This window comes from Nycticebus coucang, chromosome 16, assembly GCF_027406575.1.
Source record: "Nycticebus coucang isolate mNycCou1 chromosome 16, mNycCou1.pri, whole genome shotgun sequence".
NCBI lineage: Eukaryota > Metazoa > Chordata > Mammalia > Primates > Lorisidae > Nycticebus > Nycticebus coucang.
In genome coordinates this window covers 2,362,778-2,385,790 of record NC_069795.1, presented here as the reverse complement: position 1 = coordinate 2,385,790, position 23,013 = coordinate 2,362,778, and the positions used below count along the sequence as shown (strand labels likewise).

At 55.2% G+C, this 23,013-nt stretch overlaps 2 protein-coding genes across 3 annotated transcripts; one reads left to right on the top strand and one right to left on the bottom strand.

The window, feature by feature from the left end:
- Window positions 1-376: 376 nt before the first annotated feature.
- PWP2 (PWP2 small subunit processome component) lies at window positions 377-22,811 on the top strand. Of its 2 annotated transcripts, none has more exons than XM_053565693.1 (21): window positions 377-492; window positions 2,084-2,196; window positions 5,625-5,719; window positions 5,988-6,087; window positions 6,438-6,581; window positions 7,711-7,846; window positions 8,156-8,376; window positions 9,935-10,078; window positions 10,447-10,517; window positions 11,161-11,297; window positions 11,708-11,856; window positions 11,973-12,120; window positions 12,877-13,027; window positions 14,009-14,189; window positions 15,908-16,055; window positions 16,933-17,041; window positions 17,987-18,052; window positions 18,877-19,095; window positions 19,225-19,375; window positions 19,527-19,601; window positions 21,065-22,810. In XM_053565693.1, exons 1-21 carry the CDS (start codon window positions 475-477, stop codon window positions 21,270-21,272), a joined length of 2,784 nt encoding a protein of 927 aa, XP_053421668.1. In that variant the 5' UTR covers window positions 377-474; the 3' UTR covers window positions 21,273-22,810. The 2 variants fall into 2 exon arrangements, with proteins under 2 accessions (XP_053421668.1, XP_053421667.1); XM_053565692.1 differs by lacking the exon at window positions 377-492 and adding an exon at window positions 543-830 and having other exon boundaries at window positions 21,065-22,811.
- Window positions 3,351-4,441, bottom strand: LOC128568025 (60S ribosomal protein L7a-like). The gene has a single exon (XM_053565694.1). It carries the CDS (start codon window positions 4,190-4,192, stop codon window positions 3,392-3,394), a length of 801 nt encoding a protein of 266 aa, XP_053421669.1. The 5' UTR covers window positions 4,193-4,441; the 3' UTR covers window positions 3,351-3,391.
- Window positions 22,812-23,013: the final 202 nt, after the last annotated feature.

Sequence of the window (23,013 nt, the reverse complement as noted above, 5' to 3'; positions counted from 1 at the left end):
CAGGCTCCGCCTCGGGGCGTGATCAGGTGGGCGGGCCTTCGCGTTCAGGCTCCGCCTCGGGGCGTGATCAGGTGGGCGGGCCTTCGTGTTCAGGCTCCGCCTCGGGGCGTGATCAGGTGGGCGGGCCTTCGTGTTCAGGCTCCGCCTCGGGGCGTGATCAGGTGGGCGGGCCTTCGTGTTCAGGCTCTGCCTCGGGGCGCGATCAGGTGGGCGGGCCTTCGTGCTCAGGCTCCGCCTCGGGCGTGATTGGATGGGGTGGGCCCTTGTGCTCAGACCACCTCGCGGCCCGGTGAGTGCGGTGCCGCTAAGTTGGGGCTGTAGGGGGCGCTATGGGTGCAGGCGGCGCAGTCTCGTTCCGGAAGTGTACTCCTTGGGTGCCGTTGTCGGGCCTGCCCCGGAAGTGCGGGCTGCAGGCGCCGGTGCGCAGTTCGCTCCGGAGGTGCTTATGTCTGCTACTCACGTGCAACAGCTGCGATGAAATTCTCGTACCGGGTGAGCGCGGGAGGGTGGGGGTGCGGTCGGCGCGGGCCCCTGGTTTAGCGGTCCGAGGCCCCTGCCCGCAGACCCACTTGCCGGATGGAGCGGACTAGCCGGGCGAGCGGCGGTCGCCATGGTCCTCTCCCGTGGGACTTGGGCGCGTGCGCGGCGTTGGGCACCGGCGGGCTAGGCTGGGGGAGGTTCCGGGGACCGGGTCAGGGCCCAGAGGGTTCCTCCGAGGGCCGAGATACCTGGCAAGAGCAGGGCCTCTAACCTCAGGTGGTCCAGCCTGCTGGGAGGGGTCAGCGGCGTTTTCGGGACGGATGAGGACGGGGGCTCAGGCCTGGCCTTGGGTAGGATGGGTAGAGAGGAGAGCAGGGGAAGGAGCTAGACCTCGGGCCTCAGCCTCGAGCTCAGAGCAGCTTAGCAGCGGGAATGTTCGGTGTCACCACCTAGCTCCCGAGGCCGGCAAGGCGACCTTTGTGGAGTGATGAGGGCTTGAGAACTGGCTGGGACTGTGGTCCCAGATGTGTCGTGAGGAGGGGACCAGTGAGACTAACGAGGTGGAGGAAGTGGTAGGGCGGACCTGGGAATCTCAGAAGCACAGAGTGGCTTGTCCTGGAAAGGCTGGTACTTTGCACAAGACTTGCATGTCCCATCGCTCTTGTAGGCAGTTCTTCCCTGTGTGGGGTCTCAGCCTCTGGGGCTGCACCATCAGCTCCGCTGTGGGGTCCGACTGGGTCTTAGACCTATCCTGGCCAGAGCTGAACCCCGTGCTGGCCCCAGAAAGTGCTGCTGTCCTGCATCCCTCATCCTGGTGAAGCCTCTTGTCATAGGCCCAACACCAAACCAGAAACCGAATCCAGTCCCTCAAGGCTTGTACCTCATCCACTTCGCAGTGATTAAGGTCCCTTTGGGCCTCTGCTTAAATCCCTTCTCAGCTCCTCCCTGAGGAGGGTGGGTCCTGCCCCAGTTTCACCTGACAAAGGCTTCCTGTCTCCGGAGGCTTCCCCAGTGCTCACAGGTGCCTCTTACCCACCTTGTGGGAGCTTGAGGCTCCCTGGGCTCTGTGAGTCCCCTGAGGATTGAGCACATTTCTTCCTCTCTGGCCTAGGAAATGTCCCAGAGGATGGCTGGAGGGGCCCCAGGGATGAATGGGGACTCCCAAGTGGGTGCTTTTTGCCCAGATGCCTCACTTACCCTTTTTTGGGAGTTGAGACTGTGTGTGTGTGTGTTGGTTTTGGGGTTTTTTAATTTTTATTACTATTTTTTTTTTGGCTTTTTTTTTTTTTTTTTTTTTTTTTAGAGAGTCTCACTTTGTCACCCTTGGTAGGATGCTGTGGCATCACAGCTCACAGCAACCTCAAACTCTTGGGCTCAAGTGATTCTCTTGCCTCAGCCTCCCGAGTAGTTGGGACTATAGGGGCCTGCCACAATGCCTAGGCTAGTTTTGGAGACGAGGTCTTGCTCTGACTCAAGCTGGTCTCGAACTCCTGAGCTCAGGCAGTCCACCCACCTCGGTCTCCCAGAGTGCTGAGATTACAGGCATAAGCCACCACGCCTGGCCTTGAGACTCTGTTTTAAGACAGCTTTGTTTTCTTTTCAGTTTTCAAACTTGCTGGGCACAGTTTATCGACGTGGAAACTTGAATTTTACATGTGATGGAAATTCAGTTATCAGTCCTGTGGGCAATAGAGTCACTGTATTTGATCTAAAAAAGTAAGTATGCTAAAGTGACAGTAATAGTGGTAATCACCATGGATATTCTGAAGTACCATGTGAAAGCTGACAGGGTCTTTCTCACCTAGTAATTAAGGCACCCTGAGAGGACTGCAAGTCAGTGTGGAACTGGCGGCTTGTGCCCAGTTCTTCATCCTAGGGCCTCGGCCACACCCCATGCATCTAGCTCATTTTTGTTATCCTTAAAGGTAAAAATTGTGTGGCATTTGGCTTTTTCTTAGAGAGGGACTGATCTCTCCTGTGTGGACATGGGACAATGAGCGGAAGCTGTGGCCCAGGGTTGGCACTTCCCCCACCGGGGAAGGCCCCTGAGAGGTGAGCCCAGGTGTGCCGGAAGCTGCCCTAGACACTGGCTTGGGAGCCTCAGCAGTAGCACCAGCAGGCACAAAGCTTCTAGTTTTGCAGCTGGAAATCAGTTCTGACTGCTCAGGGTTAGCGCTTTTTTATAATAAAGCACATAGTTCTCTTGTCTTCTCAAGGGTGAGGACTCCTTCCCAGACTTGTTGGTAAGGCCAGGGGCAGACCCACCCTGCAGGCGGGTGAGGTGCCTGTGTTGCACAGGCTGCCTGGCCTTGCTCTTCCCCCCTCCCACCCCACTCCCGGGCCAGCAGCCCTGGCCCTCAGTTTCCCTGTCTGAAAGGCAAGACAGCAGCTGCAGCTTCCCTGTGAGGTTGGCTGTTGTGGGGTCATTGTTATCACTTTGTTTAAAGACTATTTAACAGCTCTTTAGAGTAACAACCACATGTCCACTAAAGAAAATTTGGAAAATAAAATGCAGTTGGCCACCTCCCTATACTGACCGCCTCCTTAAGTTGGCCTAATTTTCATAGACAGAACATGCACTGTATATACTCAGGGGAAGTTTCTCATGGCGACCACCTCCGTGTATTGACCAGTTTGTTATAGTCCCTTGGGTCAGCGTCAGAAGTTTTACCGTACTAGTGAAATTAGGACCTAGTTCTTGACATTTAGAGGTATTATTGTGTTTCACAGGTACTATGTTTTATGTGTTGAAGGTTTGTGTCAAACAAGTCTTAGCTACTTTCCAACAGCATGTGCTCACTTTGTCTCTGTCCCATTTTGGTAATTCTTGTAATATGTCAGACTTTTCTTCTTTTTTTTTTTGGCTTGAATATTTATTATTTTTATGTACAGAAAACTCAACAGTGTACGTTTAGCCCAGTTTAGTGGCAAGTTCTTTAGCCTTTGCCTTTTCCAGCTTGGCAGTGCGAGCCACTGACTTCAGACCCAGGACATTGCCTCCCCAGTGACGGCGGATCTCATCGTATCTGTCATTGTAATTGGTCCTGATGGCTTCCACCAGCTTAGCTAGAGCTCCTTTGTCTTCCGAGTTAACCTGTGTGAAGGCCACAGTGGTGCAGGTCTTCCTATGGACCAGACGCCCCAGCCTGGCCTTCCCCTTGATAATGCAGTGAGGGACCCCCATCTTCCGACATAGGGCAGGCAGGAAGACAACCAACTCAATGGGATCCACATCATGTGCAGTCACCACCAGCTGAGCCTTCTTGTTCTCCACCAACGTGGTGACAGTGTTAACCCCTGCTCTAAGGACAGGTGGTCTCTTAGTGGGGACATCTCTTTTGCCCGCAGCTTTCTTCTCAGCCCGGGCCAACAGTCGCTGCTTCTTTTCTTGCTTTGTCTCTGGTCTGTACTTGTGGGCCAGCTTAAGCAGCTGAGTAGCTGTTTGGCAGTCCAAGGCCTGGGTGAACTGATTAATGGCGGGAGGCACTTTCAGCCGCTTGTAGAGGATGGGTCTTTGCCGCTGCGACCGGATGTAGCGGGGCCATTTGACAAACGGGGTGAGGTCCCTCTTGGGCTGGATGTCCTGTCCAATGCCGAAGTTCTTTGGCCTTTTCTCGAACAGAGGATTCACTACCTTCTTGGCCTCCTGCTTCTTCACCACGGCGGGGGCCGGGGCCACCTTCTTCCCCTTGGCCTTCTTCCCTTTCGGCATCTTGAACCGCTGGAGCAGAGAGGCTTCTTTTTTTTTTTTTTTTTAATGGAGACAGAGTCTCTCTCACTCTGTGCTCTGGTAGAGTGCCCTCGTATCACAGCTCACAGCAACCCCAAATTCCTGGACTCAAGCAGTCCTCTTGCCTCAGCCTCCTGAGTAACTGGGATTATTGGCTCCTACCACATTACCCTGCTACAGACTTTTTTTTTTTTAAACACTATCAGTTATGATAATTTTTGATCAGGAAGCTTTGGCGTTACCATTATAATTATTCTGAGGCACCACAAACCACACTCACATAAGATGGAAACTTAATCTCGTGTGTTCTGTTTCTACAAACTGGCTATTCCTTCATCTCTCTCTCCCTCTCCCTCTCATAAGGCTCCCAATATTTAAATTAGTCCAATTAATAACCCTATAATGAGCTTTAGGTGTTCAAGTGAAAGGACGAGTCATGGGTATCTCACTTTAAATCCAAAGCTAGAAATGATCACGCTTAGTGAGGAAGGCACTTTGGAAGCTGAGGTGGACTGAAAGCTGGGTTTCCTGCACTGAACATTCAGCCAAATTATGACAGCAAAGGAAATTATAACTGCTCCAGTGAAACATGAATGATAAGGAAGTGAAATAAACTTAATTACTGGTGGGTAAAGTTTTACTGGTCTGGACAGAAGATTGACCCAGCCACAGTGTTCTAAAGGCCAATTCAGAGGAAGGCCCTGACTCTCTTTAATTCTACGAAGGCTCACAGAGGTGAGGAAGCTGCAGAATAAAAGTCTGAAGCCAGCAGCATTTGGGTCTTGAAGGTTTTTTTTTTTCTTCGGTAGAGTGCTGTGGTGTCATCACAGCTCACTGCAGCCCCAAACTTCTGGGCTCAAGAGATTCTCCTGCCTCAACCTCTCCAGTAGCTGAGACTTCAGGCACTTGCCACCATGCCTGGCTTATTTTTTTCATTTTTTGTAGATACAGGGGTCTATTTTGCTTAGGCTGGTCTCAAACTCCTGACCTTAAGTGATCCTCCTGGCTCAGCCTCCCATAGTGCTAAGATTACAGGCATGAGCACCTTGTCCAGCCTCTATTTGTTCAGAAACAGTTTTACATGGTAAAACCGTCCTTGTTTGAAAATAGTCTATATTGTTGGATGTTGTCTCTGTTTTTTTCACATTATTCTTAGGATCAAGTCTTGGAAGCAAAATTTATGAATACAAAGCCTAATTTTAAGGCTTTTGATATGTTTTGCCAGATTTCTCTCAGGGATGATTTCCTTTTCTTCTGGGGAGTAAGCATTGAGAGATGAGCCCTGGCTCACAGGGTCCAGGGGGGTTAGAGGGTACTGTGTGGGAAGGATAGGCTTCTGGTCCCAGGCCAGCCCTGTCCTTTTGTCTTGTGGCTCAGGGACCGCCTGTGTGCTATGGTTTTTTATTTTTCTTAGCAACAAATCAGACACGCTGCCCTTGGCCACTCGGTACAACATCAAGTGTGTGGGGCTATCTCCAGATGGCCACCTCGCCATCATCGTTGATGAAGGTGCTTACCCTGGTGGCGGGGGGGGCTGAGGGAGTGGGCAGAGGACAGGTTGGGGGGCCCCAGGGTGGCAGTATAGTGCCAAGACATTCATTCCCTTTTGGCTTCCATATGGGGATAAGGCCTGCCCGGGTGAGGTTACGTCCTCCCTGCACTGTGTGTGGTTAGCATTACCTAGGCCGGGCCTCTGGTGGGCATCCTAGAGGCTTGGTGGCCTAGAGTGCTGGTGAGGCGGGTATGCTGCATGGTTGTCACCTCTGGCCTCCTGCAGGCGGCAGCGCGGTGCTCGTCAGCCTGGCATGCAGGTCCATTCTGCACCACTTCCACTTCAAGGGCTCCGTGCACAGCGTCTCCTTCTCCCCCGATGGCAGGTATGTGGGGTTTGGCTGGGCAGGAAGAGGCCTGGTGAGCAGCTGCCTTGAGGCTGACTTCCAGCTTCTCCCAGTGGGACTCAGGGCAGTTACGTCGGGAGCAGGGGCTGACCTCTCTGATACTGGCGGCCTCCTTTCCAGGCAGAAGGCCCAGTGTGGCCTGGGTACGCTTGGCATCTGTTTCTCCCATCTTATCTCTCTTTCTCTGTTCCTCAGCCCCTGTCCTGCAGCAGAGGTGGGGATCGTGGCAGCCCAGGTGGCCCCAGGCTGAGCTGGCATCTGCAGGCTCTGCGGTGCTCCTAGGGCTGTTGCTGGTCTTGATATCAACTCTGGTCTGCTTTCTTTGGTAGGAAATTTGTTGTTACAAAGGGCAACATTGCTCAGATGTACCATGCCCCTGGGAAGAAGCGAGAATTCAACGCGTTTGTTCTGGATAAAACGTACTTTGGGCCGTATGATGAGACCACATGCATTGACTGGACCGATGACTCCAGGTAGGGCTTGGCACAGTGGGCCCAGTCTGAGGGCTGCCTTTCACCTGTCAGTCCCGAGAAAATAATGGGTACCTGCTTTGGGTCCTGAAGTTTCCTTTAGAAATGTCTCAGCCTCGTTTGTATGTGGCCATTTTGGGCCTGGTTGGCTGGTTCTGGGGTAGCTCTACACTGCACTGATGTTTGTTACTGGAAACCAGAGAACAAAGCCTGGACCTGGATGGGAGATGAGAATCATCACCAGTGAGGCTGGTGTGGTCGGTCAGGAGAGACGTGAGCCTGTGGAGAATTGTGTCCCCCACAAGAGCACTATCCCATAGCCAGCCCTGTCCCCTAAGGTAGTGGTCCCCAACTTTTGGGCTCCCAAGATTGGTTTCATGGGAGACAATTTGCATAGATGTGGGAGAGGTCTAATTCAGGCAGTGATGCGTGAGTGCTGGGAAGCGGCTGTAGACACAGATGAAGCTGAAGCTTTGCTTATTCACCAGCTGCTCACCTCTTGTTGTATGTCTGGGTTACTAAGTTTGGTGGAAGACAATTATTCTTGGGAGGAGGGTCTTGGAGCTCTGTGGCTCAGTTCCTAACAGGCCCACGGCTTTGGGGCCTCAGCCCTAAGGCACTTGCAGTGTTGCTGGTTTTCTGTCAGCCATTCTCCAGCCTGCTGTGCACACTACACGCAGGGAGTTGGGCTGGCATTGCCACAGCGGCTCCTGGGACCAGCCTTGCTCACACGCCTCCTGACCACTACTGGGCCTGGGTCTGGCCCACATTGTGTGTAGTTTATCAACATCCCGAGGGCAAGTCTGAGCAGACACACCATGTGTCCCATACAGCCTGCCTCTTCGCTAGCCTGAGTCCCATCTGTTTGACTCAGCACCATAAATAGAATGTGCTGTGGCTGAGGTCTCAAGCTGCATCTGGGAGGCTGAAAAAGGCATGATGGGTAATATGGCTGACGTCTCACCATAGGGAGGCAGGCTAGGGCCAGTGGGTCACTGGGACGTCATCTCTTTGCTTGGCAGCCTCCCAACACTCACCTGTAGGCCTAACCAGGGGTAATGTGCCTTGCCCTGGAGAGCAGACTCTGGCTGTGTCGCTATGGACGAGCCCTGAGCAGGTGCTGTCTTTTCAGGTGCTTTGTGGTCGGGAGCAAGGACATGTCCACCTGGGTGTTTGGAGCTGAGCGCTGGGACAACCTCATCTACTATGCGCTGGGAGGGCATAAGGATGCCATTGTAGCCTGCTTCTTTGAATTCAACAGCCTGGACGTACGTCCTTATGCCCCAATCTCTAGCCCACTGGCCCTCACACGTGAGGAGTCAGGGGAGTCCTCCGAGGCCTAGGGGTGAGACTGTAGGTTCCTTCTTCCCTGTGCGTCCTAGAGGCCACTCCCAGGTTGCTGGGAGTGGGGAGGCTGGGACTCAGGGTATCTTTTGCGGCCCATTAGAATTGCTTCTCCCCAGTCCAGAGGGACTTTTAGGATAACAGGTGCCTGGTAGATCAGCAGCAGAGGGCTCTAGGGGGTGGCAGACTGTGGCTGGCGGGGGCCAGGCTGACCTGTGTGTTTCCCTTTGCAGCTGTATTCACTCAGCCAGGATGGAGTCCTATGTGTGTGGCAGTGTGACACAGCCCCCGAGGACCTAAAGCTGAAAGCTCCCTCAGGCTGGAAGGCTGACCTGCTGCAGCGGGAGGAGGAGGAGGAAGAGGAGGACAGGGACAGAGAGACCAGTGTCCAGGGGAAAGCCACTCCAGCCGAGGAGGAAAAGAAAGGAAAAGTGAAGTACTCGCGGCTGGCCAAGTAGGTCCTCCTCCGGGAAGGCAGTGACGGTGGTTGGGGTGGGGGAGGTGGCTTGGTGTGCTGCTCCGTGAGGGTCTCCTGCCCTCAGAGAAGAGGGGTCCAATTGTGGGGTCTCCAGGATTGGGAACCAAGAGTTCAGGGAACAGGTCCATATCTCTGGGTCTAGGTTTGAAAACCCTTGGTGCGTGGGTATTGCACTAGCCAGTAACCCAGAGACCCGCTGTGGGTCTGTCTGCCCAGCAGCGCAGGGGCCAGGGAGGCATTTGGGTACTTGGTGACAGGAATGGTGTAGCGCCTTATTCTCCACCAGCTCCTGTGGTGTTTGGTATGCGTGAGAGTCCTTGGCCTCGTGGGGGACATACAGTGGGCACTACTGCAGTGACAGTGTAGGGAGCGGGGCGAGACACAGAGGGACATTCAGGGAGAGTGGAGGGAAAGGGCACGGGTATGTGTGGGCGGAGAGGGGTGGGCTCTAGGAATCCTGCTTCTGGAGGAGACCCAAGCCTTGGAGAAGGGCTGGACAGAAGGAAGAGCCCAGGCAGCCAGAGTGGGCTAGATTTGGGGTATGCCAGGGCCAGCAGACATAACGGGAGGCAGGTGTGAGGGTGGTCAGCTCAGAGTTCAAGGAGCAGGGAAGGTTCGTTGGGTCCTAGTGGGAAGAGAATGCTTCACCTGAGAGGCCCAGTGCCCACCTGCAGCGTTCTGAGAAGCCGGGTGCCACCTGCAGCGTTCTGAGAAGCCGGGTGCCCACCTGCAGCGTTCTGAGAGGTCCGGTGCCCACCTGTAGCGTTCTGAGAGGCCTGGTGCCCACCTGCAGCGTTCTGAGAGGCCGGGTGCCCAGCTGCAGTGTTCTGAGAGGCCGGGTGCCCAGCTGCAGCATTCTGAGAGGCCCGGTGCCCACCTGCAGCGTTCTGAGAGGCCAGCTGCAGTGTTCTGGTCAGAGTCAGGCCTTGAACAGAAACCAAAGGGGCTGCCTGAGAGGGCAGCTGGACAGGTTCTAGGAAGAGGGAGTGCTCTCCGCCTTCGTTAGTGGAGAGTGGTCATCTGTTACTTGTTCAAGAGGTACTGGGACATGAGAAGGAAGGAAGGACCAGGGCAGAACTTTGCTCAGAAGGAGGCTGGGGGGGGACACTCAGGCAGGTTTAAAGGTGGAGGTGCTGTCAGGGTCACTGCCATCTGCTGATGGGGACCCAGGGTCCACTAGAGGATGTAGGGAGTCATGGGATCTGGCAGGGCCCTGGGCTCTCCTGATGGTACTGACCCATCCTGTCCCTGCAGGCCTTGCTCCCTCCAGATACCCGGACAGCCTCTGGCTTAGGGTCAGTGGGTGGGGTGGAGACCCTCTGAGGTATGCTTGTGGTCCTCAGCTCAAGACTGAGGACCAGTGTGTGCGGGCCTGGAGCAAGGGGGCCAGTGGCAGGTGCTGTCTGGGGGGTCGGGGTACCTGGTCTGGTGGCCTGGAGCTGCAAACTATGCCCAATGTCTAGACTGAGATGAGCAGAGGGGGTGAGCCTGGCTCTGCTCCCTTCCATGGCTCTTCATCTTCCCGTTAATTTAGATACTTCTTTAATAAAGAAGGAGATTTTAACAACCTGACAGCTGCAGCCTATCACAAGAAGACTCATCTCCTAGTCACTGGTTTTGCTTCTGGTATCTTCCATCTTCATGAGCTCCCTGAGTTCAACCTCATCCATTCCCTGAGGTGAGTCTCTGCTGTGGGGTGTGGTTTCTACTCACTTGCTCAGCCCAGAGGCAGGAGAGCCGCGACACTGGTTCTGGGTGGTGTGACTGCATTAGAGCGAAATTCGGTGCTGCTGCCCTTCTGGGTGGTCACATCAAATTGTGTTCTCAGGTGGATCATGTCCTTTTGATTCGTTTATTCTTTTATCTTACATTCTTTTATCTTTGGAATCAGAGGGAATCAAAATACTGGCTTCATGAAATCCTGAAGCTTCGAGTTTTTAAGTGCAGGACATGAGTGGGATACCCAAGGGGTAGGGGTGTTGCAGGCTGTCTTGCATGGGCCAAGGGGCTGGCTGCTCTCGCTCATGGGCCGGCCTTGTCACACAGCATCTCAGATCAGAGGATCTCCTCGGTCACCATCAACAGCTCTGGGGACTGGATCGCCTTTGGCTGCTCAGGTTTGTCATGGTGCCCAGGGTAGGACTCCTTGAGAGAGCCTGCCTGAGGCCGCACCTCGGGGGCAGTGACCTGGGCTGCTGCCAGAACAGACCCTGAAGCCCCACTGGTGCCAAGCCCGAGACAATGCTTGCTAGCCTAGACAGCCAGAGCCCAGCTGGTGCCCCCAGAGTGTCACCTTCTCAGGGCCTAGTCCAGGCAGACCCGGGCAGGCTTGCTGGTGGCTTACAGGACAGTTGCTGCTGTGAGCCTTGAGTCTTGTTACGTGAGTCTCTGTCAGTTCTCTGAGTGAGCACTCAGCCTCGGTCTCTGCACATTTGTCCTCAGACCTGGGCCTGTACTGCAGCTACCTGCCTGGGCAGCCTCTTGGCCCTTGGACCCTCCCTCAGAAGGGTTAGGTCACAGCACCTGCCTCGGCTGTGGTGGGTTGTCCCACAGTTGGCTTGGGCATGGCCCAGGACAGGCTGGCAGAGAGCCCCCCACAGCCAGCATACCTGCCCTCTGCGCCCAGGCCTTTTTCCTCCTCCTCCCAGCCTCTCCCTGTGGCTCTCTCCTCTGTCCTGTTACAAATGGGAAGGTGGCTGGGCCCCTTGTCCGCCGGGTGGAGTGCTGTGAGCGGCTGCTCCAGCCCCCATGTGCCCACAGGCCTGGGCCAGCTGCTGGTGTGGGAGTGGCAGAGCGAGTCCTACGTACTCAAGCAGCAGGGCCACTTCAACAGCATGGTGTCACTGGCCTATTCCCCCGACGGCCAGTACCTCGTGACTGGTGGGGACGACGGCAAGGTAGGCTTCTTTCCTGTTGGCCTGTTGGCCACAGGGGCTGAGAACATGCAGTCGTGCTGGGCTGCACGGGCTGGCCTAGAGCTCAGGGGCTCACGCAGTCTGGTGCAGGCTTCTGAGAAGACATTTAGAAACATCCTGAGTTTGAACAGAGGCTTTGGGTGTCCATTTGTCCCCATCTCCAATTTGGTCTCTTGCTTCCTTGTACCTGTGTAGCTGAGAGTGAGTCTGTGGGGCCAGTGGCCACGTGGACCTCAGGCCCCTTGGCGCTGCCCACCCACCCTCACTCTGTCTTCTATCTGGAGATGACAGGAAGAGGCTTTGTTGTCTGTGAGTGCAGCTGAGTAGGCCAGGGTGGCCATGGGCATAGGGCCAGGTTCGCCTGCCCACCCCCTCACAGGCTTCTGCCACAGGTCAAGGTGTGGAACACCTTCAGTGGCTTCTGCTTTGTCACTTTCACGGAGCACTCGAGTGGAGTGACTGGCGTGACCTTTACAACCACCGGCTATGTTGTTGTGACTTCATCCATGGATGGGACTGTGCGAGCCTTCGACCTTCACAGGTGACGTCTCCGTTCTTAACCTCCCAGAGCAGACCTCCAGCAGCTGGGTTGGGGTAACAGGCTGCCTAGCCCTGGGAGACTTGGCCGTGGATGCCGACCTGGCTTTGTCCTGGCAGGTACCGGAACTTCCGCACGTTCACATCTCCACGCCCCACACAGTTCTCCTGCGTGGCTGTGGACTCCAGTGGGGAGATCGTCTCTGCTGGGGCCCAGGACTCCTTCGAGATCTTCGTGTGGTCCATGCAGACAGGGAGGCTCCTTGATGTAAGAGCCCACACATCCCTTGGGGCTGTGCTCAGGCAGGACTGGGCTAGGGGATGGGGCCTTCTCACCTCTCTTGAGAGCGGAGCAGGGAGCCCCTTCTGTGATGCCTCTCCTCAGTCCCCTCCCAAGACAGCGGCACCGTCCTTCCCAGAGGGCTGCACTGGCTGCGTCCCTGTCTCAGGCCTTCCAGGCGCCGTCCTTCCCAGAGGGCTGCGCTGGCTGCGTCCCTGTCTCAGGCCTTCCAGGCGCCGTCCTTCCCAGAGGGCTGTGCTGGCTGCGTCCCTGTCTCAGGCCTTCCAGGCGCCGTCCTTCCCAGAGGGCTGCGCTGGCTGCGTCCCTGTCTCAGGCCTTCCAGGCGCCGTCCTTCCCAGAGGGCTGCGCTGGCTGCGTCCCTGTCTCAGGCCTTCCAGGCGCCGTCCTTCCCAGAGGGCTGCGCTGGCTGCGTCCCTGTCTCAGGCCTTCCAGGCGCCGTCCTTCCCAGAGGGCTACGCTGGCTGCGTCCCTGTCTCAGGCCTTCCAGGCGCCGTCCTTCCCAGAGGGCTGCGCTGGCTGCGTCCCTGTCTCAGGCCTTCCAGGCGCCGTCCTTCCCAGAGGGCTGCGCTGGCTGCGTCCCTGTCTCAGGCCTTCCAGGCGCCGTCCTTCCCAGAGGGCTACGCTGGCTGCGTCCCTGTCTCAGGCCTTCCAGGCGCCGTCCTTCCCAGAGGGCTGCGCTGGCTGTGTCCCTGTCTCAGGCCGTCCACTTCTGCTTCTCTGTAGGTTCTATCTGGTCATGAGGGGCCTGTCAGTGGTCTGTGTTTTAACCCCATGAAGTCCATCCTGGCCAGCGCCTCCTGGGACAAGACAGTGCGCCTGTGGGATATGTTTGACAGCTGGAGGACCAAGGAGACGCTGGCCCTGACCTCAGACGGTGAGCTGCAGGGGTCAGCAGATGGAAACCACAATCCAGGAGCAGGGCTCTGGTTTCTTGTCTTGCTCCTCCACCTCTTTCAGTTGTGGTGCGATACTGTGGATGCAGCCCAGAGCCACTGGCGTGTGGCAGCCCCACAGGCTGGCAGTACACAGGAGCCAGAGCAGACTTGGTGGCGGGTCAACCTGGTGTCACTTCTGCAAGGCTGGGAGCCCTGGAAAGGACCCTCATGAGTCTTAGTGGGGCTCCCACCCTGCCAGAGAATAGGCCCAGCAGGGAGAGGACAGCTCTGGCTGGCTGCCCGCTGTTTGGTGAAGTGCCTTTGAGTTTATTTACCACTCTTGGGCCACAAGGAGGAGGACAAGATGGTGTGCTGGCCCAGACCCCCTGTCTTGAGGCTGGGCTTTTGGCATTCCCTCACCACTGCCCCTGGGCCTGGGATCACCAAACCGTGGCGCTGTCCTGTGATACAGTTCTCCTGGAGCACAGGAGATGTTGGCTGTGGCTGCTGTCAGCTGTGCAGGACGTCCATCTGCCTAGGAGCTGCTGGTTCTTTGACATTCCCTGCTTCCTGCTGTCTCCACCAGGGCTGGTTCAGGCTTTCAGCACCAGCATACTACGTCTTTGCAGGGGCTCTGTAGTCTGCCCTGTGTCTTTTCTCAGCATAACCTTCACCAGGGTGTGCCCCTGTCACTCCAGCCTGTGTGCTGGGCTCACCTCCCTCAGTGGAGCCTTCAAGGCAGTCCTACAGGCCCACCTGGGCCTCACAGTACCCTCTGCACAACCTCACCCACGGAGGTGGCTATTGTTGGTGCTGGGCTGCTCCCACCTGGCTCAGACTTCTCCTGAGAGGAGCTTATTGTGTACCCAGACCTGATGGGGGTCTGCTTTCCTAAGGGTGCAAGGGCGTAGCCTGGCTTGCTGGCTGAGGGCTACTGGAGCCTGGGATTGTCTTCTAGCTGATTTTATGCTTCTCTTTAGCTCTGGCTGTGACTTTTCGTCCTGACGGTGCAGAGCTGGCTGTGGCCACGCTGAACTCGCAGATCACCTTCTGGGACCCCGAGAACGCTGTGCAGACAGGCTCCATTGAGGGCAGGCACGACCTCAAGACAGGCAGGAAGGAGCTGGACAAGGTCACGGCCAAACACTTGGCCAAGGGAAAGTGAGTGTCAGCCCTGGGGCTGGCAGGGGATGGACACTCAGGGCCCCTTTCTGTCAGCCTGCAGGGCTTGGCTGCTCTGGGCCCTTCCCAGATCTGAAACCCCACTGGGTGGCCAGATACTTTCAGGCTCCTCTTCTGTGGCCTTGTCCTTTGTTCCTGAGACTGCTGAATCCTTGTGGGTGAAGACAGATAGTCTTGATCTCCCATCATGGGAGGCCATTTGGCTTTGTTGACCATAAACTCCTTGTCCAGCTGAAAGGTTGAATCTGATTCCAACCCTCGGTCACAGCAGCAACATGATTAGCCTGGGGTTATAGCTGAAAGCAGCCCCTAGAACCTGTGACCTTACACATCAAATCTCAGCTCCTCAGTCACACCAGCCACCTCCTAAGTGGCCTGTCCCCTCCCATGGCCAGCAAATACCATGTTGTACAGCAAAAGCAAAAGATGTCTCCTCACTGCAGGGAGTTGTGGGACTGTTCTGAGCCCTGGCTGAACTGCAAGGCGCGTCCTGGGCAGTGGCCCTGTTTGGGAGGAGGGGCTGCACCTGGGGGTGTTGCTTGGGGTGGATGTGGCCTTGAGTCTGGGCCTGACCTGGGGAGCCTGTTGAGCAGAGGAGGGTCTTTCTCCATGGGGAGACATGGAACTCACCCTCGGTGGTGTTACAAACATCTGTTCCCAGGTGTCCAGTGGGTATAGATCGCCCAAGGCTGGGTCTGGGCGGTTTCGTGTTTAACTCTGAGGAACCGCCAGGTCGTTTGCAGCGGCGGCTGCGCCACTCATGTGCCATAAGCGGTGCGTGAGGCTCCGCTTTATCCACATGCTCCAGCACCTGTAGCGTCAGTTTCTAATCAGGTTCATTCTGGTAGCTATGAGTTGCTATCTTGAAGACCAGTTTGTCCATTTTTTCTTTTGTCGCTTATTCTTTGGTATCCTTTCTAAGAACATGGGCCGTCCCCAAGGCCCTGGCCTGAGGAGCAGGTGATGGGGGCCTGGTTTGTGGTTTTGGTTTGTGCAGCCTCCTGAGGGGGCTGCATAGTGCTGGGCAGACTGGCTGGGTTTGTAGGGATATCAACAGCTGGATGGTGCTTTTGGGAACAGAAGCACCTGCAGGCTTCTGCTGTTGAGAGCAGCACAGTGCCCACTGGTGGAAACTTTGTTTTTTCCTCACTACTATACACACTGCTGGGTTTTAAGTCTTCCGTGTGAGTTTAGGCAGTGAGTGAGCCTTGGAGAAAGGTGAAAGGGGGTATTTGCCTTCTAGAATATTTGTGAGACCTTTCCTGTTTTGTCAAGTTGTTTTTCTTCCCTTTTTTTTTTTTTTTTTTTTTTTAAGAGACAGAGTCTCACTTTGTCGCCCTCGGTAGAGTGTTATGGCATCACAGCTCACACCAACCTCCAGCTCTTGGGCTTAGGCGATTCTCTTGCCTCAGCCTCCCAAGTAACTGGGAATACAGGCGCCCGCCACAACTATGCTCTCCTCACTATGCAACCGCCCGGTGGTGGTGGTGGTGGTGGTGGTGGTGGTGTTGGTGTTGGTGTTGGTGTTGTTATTGCAGTTCGGCCGGGGTCGGGTTTGAACCTGCCACCCTCGGTATATGGGGCTAGTGCCCTACTCACTGAGCCACAGGCGCTGCCCCTCAAGTTGTTTTTCAAAATCCCATACACTGAAAGTGCCCTAGCAGGTACTCTGAGTTGGCGTCTCCTCTCCCCCTCAGGGCCTTCACCACCCTGTGCTACTCTGCGGACGGCCAGAGCATCCTGGCAGGAGGCATGTCCAAGTTTGTGTGCATCTACCATGTCAGGGAGCAGATTCTCATGAAGAAGTTTGAGATCTCTTGCAACCTCTCTCTGGATGCCATGGAGGTGAGCTGCTGGTATTGGGCCAACTGGGTGTTACTTCAGGTGCAAGTTGGGCTCCTCAGCATGGTGTTCGGGCCTCATAGGGCCCTGGCGGCACGGTGAGTTTGTTGTGCAAGTGCGTGAGGCTATTTCTCTGGGTGAGCAGGTGGCCTGGGCTGCCTCAGCTGTCCCTGCATAGCTCGGGCCATGGAGACTGACACCTTCCTCGCCTTTCAGGAGGATGGTCTTGCCTAGGCAGGTTGCTCTGAGCCTGAGCCTGGAAGTGTCTAGCACAAGCCAGGAAGCTAAGAGGATGCAGGTGACCCTGGTGGGTGTTGCTGGTTATCTGCCCTCCTCACTATGCAACTGCTACCCCAGGCCCTGCCTCACACTCTGGCTCCCATGGAACCTCAGGGTGATGGCGCAGGAGCTGGGGAAGGCTCTGAGCAAGTGTGTGGCTGCCTTGGTCCACCTGCTCAGGCCCCGTCATGGGCAAAGGGTCCTAAGCATGCCCAGAAGGTCTCCCTGGTCCTGGATCTTTCTAGGGGAAGTGTCTTTGACATTTTCCTGAGGAAGCAGCCACCCCAAGTCCCCAGCAGGCTTCCCTGGTGGGAGCAAGCATCCTATCCCCACGATGGTGGCAGCTGTGCCTGTGTGCAGGCCTGCACCTCTGCTCCCATGGCCTCTGCACCAGCCCTGTCTGCAGCAGGTCTGGAGGGTGTTTCTGTGGGTTCTGCAGGGTCTGCCCCTGTGTTCTCAGGGTTTCTGTGTCCCATGCTCATTCCAGACAGGGTTGGGGATTGGTCCAGTGTTGGTGGTGCAAGAGTGAGGGAGGGATAGGAAGGAGAGGCTGCAGGGCCACCTGTCAGAGGCTCAGTGTCCATGACTTTTGCTATCGTAGGAATTTTTGAACCGAAGAAAAATGACAGAGTTTGGCAACCTGGCACTGATTGATGAAGATGCTGGGCAGGAGGATGGAGTCATGATACCATTGCCAGGCGTCAGGAAGGGTGAGACCCCTTCTGCATTGGCCTGCACCCACTCTTCCTGTATGACAGTGGTCTTGGTCCTGGGGGGCTGCAGCTTGTGAAATCAGTAGTTGTCACATTTGCTGCACGTGTGGGGGTGTCTGGAGAACACCCAGTGGGTCGGTGCCAATGCCACCGGACCCTTTGGCAGTAGAGTCTTCCCCGTGAGTTGCTACTGGTGGCCTTCCTGTCTTGGCTGGGCCCTTCCTGTGTCACATGGGTACAAAGAACATTCTGGGATGAAACCTGCTGTTTGAGATTGAGGGGCACATGTGCCTTGGGGAAAAAGGGTAGAAAGCTCGTGTTGTGGAAGACTTAGGGACCATCCAGGTACTGGGTACACAGTCTGATCTGACATCCACCAGCGGGGAGTCCTGGCTGTGTGCTGGCCCGGCAGGACACCTCCCAGCCTCCGCTCCAAGGGCTTGTCTGCTGGTGCAGTGACCCAAGTCAGAGCCTGAGGCCCCACTAACCATTGGTCTCTGTGCAGGCCCTTTTCTATTTTTTTGGAGACAGAGTCTTACTTTGTCAGTAAGTACTTTGAGCTAGAGTACTGTAATGTCCTAGCTCACAGCAACCTTAAACTCTTGGGCTCAAGTGATCCGCTTGCCTCAGCTCCCAAGTAGCTGGGACTACAGGTACCTGCTACAATGCCCGGCTCGTTTTTCCTATTTTTAGTAGAGACTCTTGCTCTTGCTTAGGCTGATCTTGAACTCCTGAAGTCAAGCGATCCTCCCACCTCAGCCTCTGAGAGTGCTGAGATTACAGGAGTGAGCCTCTGCACCCAGCCAAGAGGCTGCCGCATCTAACGAGGCCCTATATCCAGCCCCAGCAAGGAGGACTTGCAGAGTGGCCTTCCCTGTCAGGTAGGCAGCCTGGATGTGCTGCCCAGTGACTGCTGGTAATGGATTCATTCTTTTTTCCCAGGTGACATGAGTTCTCGTCACTTTAAACCAGAAATCAGGGTGACTTCCCTCCGCTTCTCCCCCACTGGTGAGCACTGAGTTGGAGTCATTGGCCTTGATGGACAGTGGGCCTCTGTTCCCAGGAAAGAGGCTGGTCATGGAGCTGCCAGCAGGCTCTGGGCTATGCTGTCCTGTGTGGGCAAGAAGGTGACACTGTGAACCCTGCTAGCCACCTGGTTGCCCTTGTTCCTGAAAACAATGGCTGTGACAGCACTGACCTCTGACACAAGGCCGGCCCCGCGCTGAGCACCCTTCATGCGATGCTGGGCCAGCCTGTCTGTGGGGGCCTCCTTGTGGCTCCACCATCACTTGGGGCCTATCAGGTGCACGTGGGTCCCACACAGGAGCAGGGCAGTGGGTTTTCTGGTAGACACTTTGAGCAGTGTAGGTGGAATGGAAGGAGCAAGGTGCGGAAGAGCTCGTGTGTGCTGCTGCCTGTGAACCGTAGGTCTGCACACCGTGGCCCAAGGACTAGATTCTGCCAACCCCCCTCGTCCTCGTCCCTGAAGTTTGCTTGGACACTGCAGCATCTGTTTGTTGGCATAGCTCATCCCTGGCATAGTAGGAGCCCCAGAGTGTCTGCTCTTTAAAGAAAAGTTGGCTGCTCCTGATGAAAGGGGCAGAGAGAATGCTCAAATTTTTTGTTTGCTCCTGTGCCTGTTTGTACCTGCACGGTCACCCACTTGGTCTCTTCCAGAGGGTGCTGGTTGGGGTAAAAGGACGGTGTCCCAGCTTTCCTTTGTACTTTTGCATTTTGGACCACAGGAATGGATTCAATACCTTTTTTAAAAAGAAAATGTGGGGATGGGGGATTAACTTCAGTTTTTAGGAAACTACTTTACTGTTCCCCAGGACGCTGCTGGGCTGCCACCACCACAGAGGGACTCCTCATCTACTCCCTGGACACCCAGATACTCTTTGACCCCTTTGAGCTGGACACCAGCATTACCCCAGGGCGGGTGCGCGAGGCCCTACGCCAGCAGGAGTTCACCAGGGCCATCCTCATGGCCTTCCGGCTCAATGAGAGCAAGCTGATGCGGGAGGCGCTGGAGTCGGTGCCCAAGGAGGAGAGTAAGCATCAAGGCACTGGGGGGACCCTGTGCCTGCGGGGTTCCTTGCAAATGCAGAAGCGCAGGAGGTGTTTCTGCTCTTCCCCTAATTTTCATTTTGTGTAAAATAAGCATTCTTTTTTTTTAACAGTTGAAGTTGTCAGCTCCTCTCTTCCTGAATTGTATGTAGAGAAGGTGCTTGAATTTTTAGCTTCTTCCTTTGAAGTGTCTCGCCACCTTGAGTTCTACTTGATATGGACTCAGAAATTGCTCATGTTGCATGGACAGAAGCTGAAGTCCAGGTAAGGGAGTTTCAATACTGTTCCCTTGTGAATCTTGACCAGCTGGTCTTGGTAGATAGAAAGGGAAACTTCACATGCAAATCCAGTGTGAAATGAGGCCAGGAATCACATTCTGGTGACCACTGCACACTAAGGGGCATCTCCTTTTCAGAGCTGGGAAGTTGCTGCCTGTGATTCAGTTCCTTCAGAAAAGCATCCAGCGGCACTTGGACGACATCTCCAAACTGTATGTGCTGCTGGCTTGGTTGTGGGCAAGGCAGGGGTTGCACTGTCTTCTATGGGTTTCCCCAGGGAATGCTTCCTGTGTCATGCTCCCTGTGACAAAGGGTTCTAGTGTTGGAGCTGCTTGTTCTCTCACCTGCCGTGAATGGGACCTGCCTGGCCATCCCCAGGCCGGATTCGAGGTTGACTGGCTTTGGGTGTAGCCTGGTGCTAAGGGTGAGGAATGAGGACTGTAGTGGTTAAGTGAGCTCAGGTGGGATGTGTCCCAGATGTGGCTAGAATCCTCCAACCTCACAGTGTGATTTGTCATGTCCTTAGGACAGAAAGGCAATCTTTCCCAGATTTGCACGTCACTTGCATGGGTAGCCAGGTAGCCTGGACTCTCTCAGCCTCAGTTTCGCCAGCAGGAAAATGGGGGTGATAACAAAAACAGATTATACCTAAAAGTCTAGGACAGTGCCTGCCCACAGGTGCTCTGCAAGAATCCCCAGGACCTACCGACCCAGTGCTTTGCAGTCCTGCACTTGCTCTTCTGGGCAAATCTCCCTCCCTTATAGTCTTAGGCGCGCCTGGACTATAGAGGCCTTACAGTGGCCTTTCAAGGGAGGTCTTCCCTTCCTCTGTCTCTGATCACTGGTCAGGTGTCCCATCTTCACTGCTGACAGGCCTCTTCTCTGCTTGGTGTGTTGCTCAGTCTAGGAGCCACTGGCTGAGGCCTGAGACAGGGCCTTGTTGTCCTCATGGTCCACCCATCTGTCCTTGCACCAGTCCCTTGTCTTTATAACAAGCCTGAGGATGAAGCCTGCCATCCTCCTCATTCATGCCTGCCTGCCTTCCCCAGTGTTCTGGCTGCAGGAAGGCTGGGGCTACAGCGAGGGTTGTCCTGCCCTGTGGTCTGCTGTGCTTAGCTCTGTAGAGGACTGTCTACTCCTGTTAGAGTTACTCTTTGTTATTGATGGTTTTTGGAGTTATGTAAATGTATTGCCCCTCGGAGGGAAACAGCTGGCTTTTGTACCACTGGGGAGGTGTCTTACACGAGCAGCCCATCATCTGCACACATGGTGTGTGCTGCCTCCTTCCCTCTGGTCCTTTCTCCTTTCAACTCTACTATTGTTGTCTACATGAAATGGTGTGACTTTTATTCTGTTAACATGGGGAATTAACTTACCAACTGAGAATGCCCTCCTCCAGAACAACCTTGAAGTTCTACAGGGGTCTGTCCCTGAAAAATGAGTGAAATTTGCTGCAAAGCCCTCTGGGCTGGAAGGGGGGGTTCACAACTGGGTCTTTGAAGGCCAGGGCCGCTCCCATGCCAGGAGGGCCAGGAGTAGCCAGGGCAGTAGGGGCGAGTGCAGTCCACACTGGAATCTTGGGGTTACAGAGAAGGCAGCTGCGTGCAAGTTGGGCTGGGGTTCTTGGACTAGAAAACAGTTATTGTTTGTACTGACCCGATCCCCACGTTAACAGCTGTGACTGGAACCGCTATAACCTTCAGTACGCTCTGGCAGTTTCCAAACAACGAGGCATGAAACGCTCCTTGGAACCGCTGGCAAGTGAGGAGGAAGCAGAAGCCTCTGAGGATGACAGTCTGTATTTGCTTGGAGCAGGGGGCAGGGACCAAGATGAAGCGATGCCGGGACAGAGCTGCGTTGCATCATCTGCGTATTTGGGTTAAGACCCACTGAAGAGATGTAACCATTGTGCCCCCTGGGCCAGGAAACAGGAAGGGATCCTGGGAACAGTGGAAATACTGCCACCTGTGACTTGCTTTTTCTGTAAGAGTTAAACAAGTGGCCTGTCAGGAAGCTATTTGATGGTTAACAGCTGATACCCGGGACTGGCACATGGGGACCCAGGAGCCCTGGGTAATATAAATAGTAATGAATGATGAAGAATCTGCTGTTGAAAACAGCTCTCGGAGTGGTAAATGGGTTTACATAAACTTTGTGATGAGAGTTATTTATATTTTTAATAAAAAGTTTTGACGAAGAATTTAGGGATGAGAAAGACAGGGTTTTCTAAAATGTTAGGTGAAATCTAAATTCTGAATCAAAACCACTGTGTGTCCTGATGTCATCAGGACCTTCCTCCTCCCACCAGTGCTTCCTACTGGGAGCTGGGTGAGCAGGGCAGGGTGGTCCTGGGGTCCAGCTGGGTCTCTACCATCATAACCCTTGTGTTGTCAGGGTGGGGCGCAGGGAACACTTGCTCCACTGTCTCACTTCTGGTGGGGCTGCTCAGCAGGGGCCACACAGAGGACTGGCCCCTTCGCCCTGTGATGTCCTTGGGAAGGGTGCCTGATCCCCAAGGCTCCTTGGCAGCAGCTCCATAGGCAGGACAGGGGAGACCCAGTGCAATACTTCACTGACATCATGCACAAGTGCCATCTGTCGGGCCAGCCTGGTGACCCACATGCCCTGCGCCTTACCAACTGTCTCTTGCTTACTGGGGCAGTGGAATGGTATGCCGGCAGCCCTGTTGTGTGATATTCAGGCCCTGTAACCTGTGAGCACTCTGCTCAAGCATGGTACCTTCTTGCTTGGAGTTCTGCAGAACTGAGGCTCCAGGTGTCTTATCCCTATGCAGCGTCCTATGTGTAACAGACCAGAAGAGGAATCTTAAGCTGTCACTACCAACCCTGGGTGTCCAGGGTTGCCCTCATCAGCCCCTTAATTGTCACAGTGCACGGTGGGTAACAGACAGCTGGGCAGGGTGTCTCTGGGTGACCAGAGGAGCATGTGCCTAGAGCTATAGCAGAGCTAGGTCCTTCCCAGCCCCGGGCACCTGCGCATCTGCCATTTCAGAGTCTGGCCAGGCACTGACAGCATCTCCAGCAGTGACTGAGTTGTGGGAGGACACATCTCCCAGGCAGTCCATTTGCCACCCAATAGCCGGCCCTGCTGGCAGTGACTGGGGCCATATTCTGAATGGTGGGTGTCACTGGCCCTCTCGCCCAGGCCGACCCTCAGTGGCAGGAACAGGCGGCAGGACATGGCCAAGGGGAAGGGTTACCTGGGAAGACTTCACACTGACTGGCATCCAGGGTCGCGTCAGGTCCAGTGGGTGTTAACGTCAGGGGCTGTGATGTTATGTCAGGGAGTGTCATGTCAAGGATGGCGCCCATGGCTCAAAGGAGTAAGGCGCCGGCCCCCTATGCCAGAGGTGGCGGGTTCAAACTCAGCCCCAGCCAGAAACTGCAAAAGAAAAATAAAAAATAAAAAAAGGGGGGGGTGGCGCCTGTGGTTCAGTTGGTTGGGCGCCGGCCCCATATGCCGAGGGTGGCAGGTTCAAACCCGGCCCCGGCCAAACTGCAACAAAAAAATAGCCGGGCGTTGTAGCGGGCGCCTGTAGTCCCAGCTACTCGGGAGGCTGAGTCAAGAGAATCGCGTAAGCCCAGGAGTTGGAGGTTGCTGTGA

Excerpts from the sequence above, each read along its gene's own strand:
- PWP2 (XM_053565692.1), top strand. The coding sequence starts at position 801 with ATGAGGACGGGGGCTCAGGCCTGGCCTTGG. Across the intron at positions 831-2,083 it reads GGGCTCAGGCCTGGCCTTGG|TTTTCAAACTTGCTGGGCAC; the intron begins GTAGGATGGGTA and ends TTTTCTTTTCAG. Across the intron at positions 16,056-16,932 it reads TCTCTCTGGATGCCATGGAG|GAATTTTTGAACCGAAGAAA; the intron begins GTGAGCTGCTGG and ends TTGCTATCGTAG.
- LOC128568025 (XM_053565694.1), bottom strand. The coding sequence starts at position 4,192 with ATGCCGAAAGGGAAGAAGGCCAAGGGGAAGAAGGTGGCCCCGGCCCCC.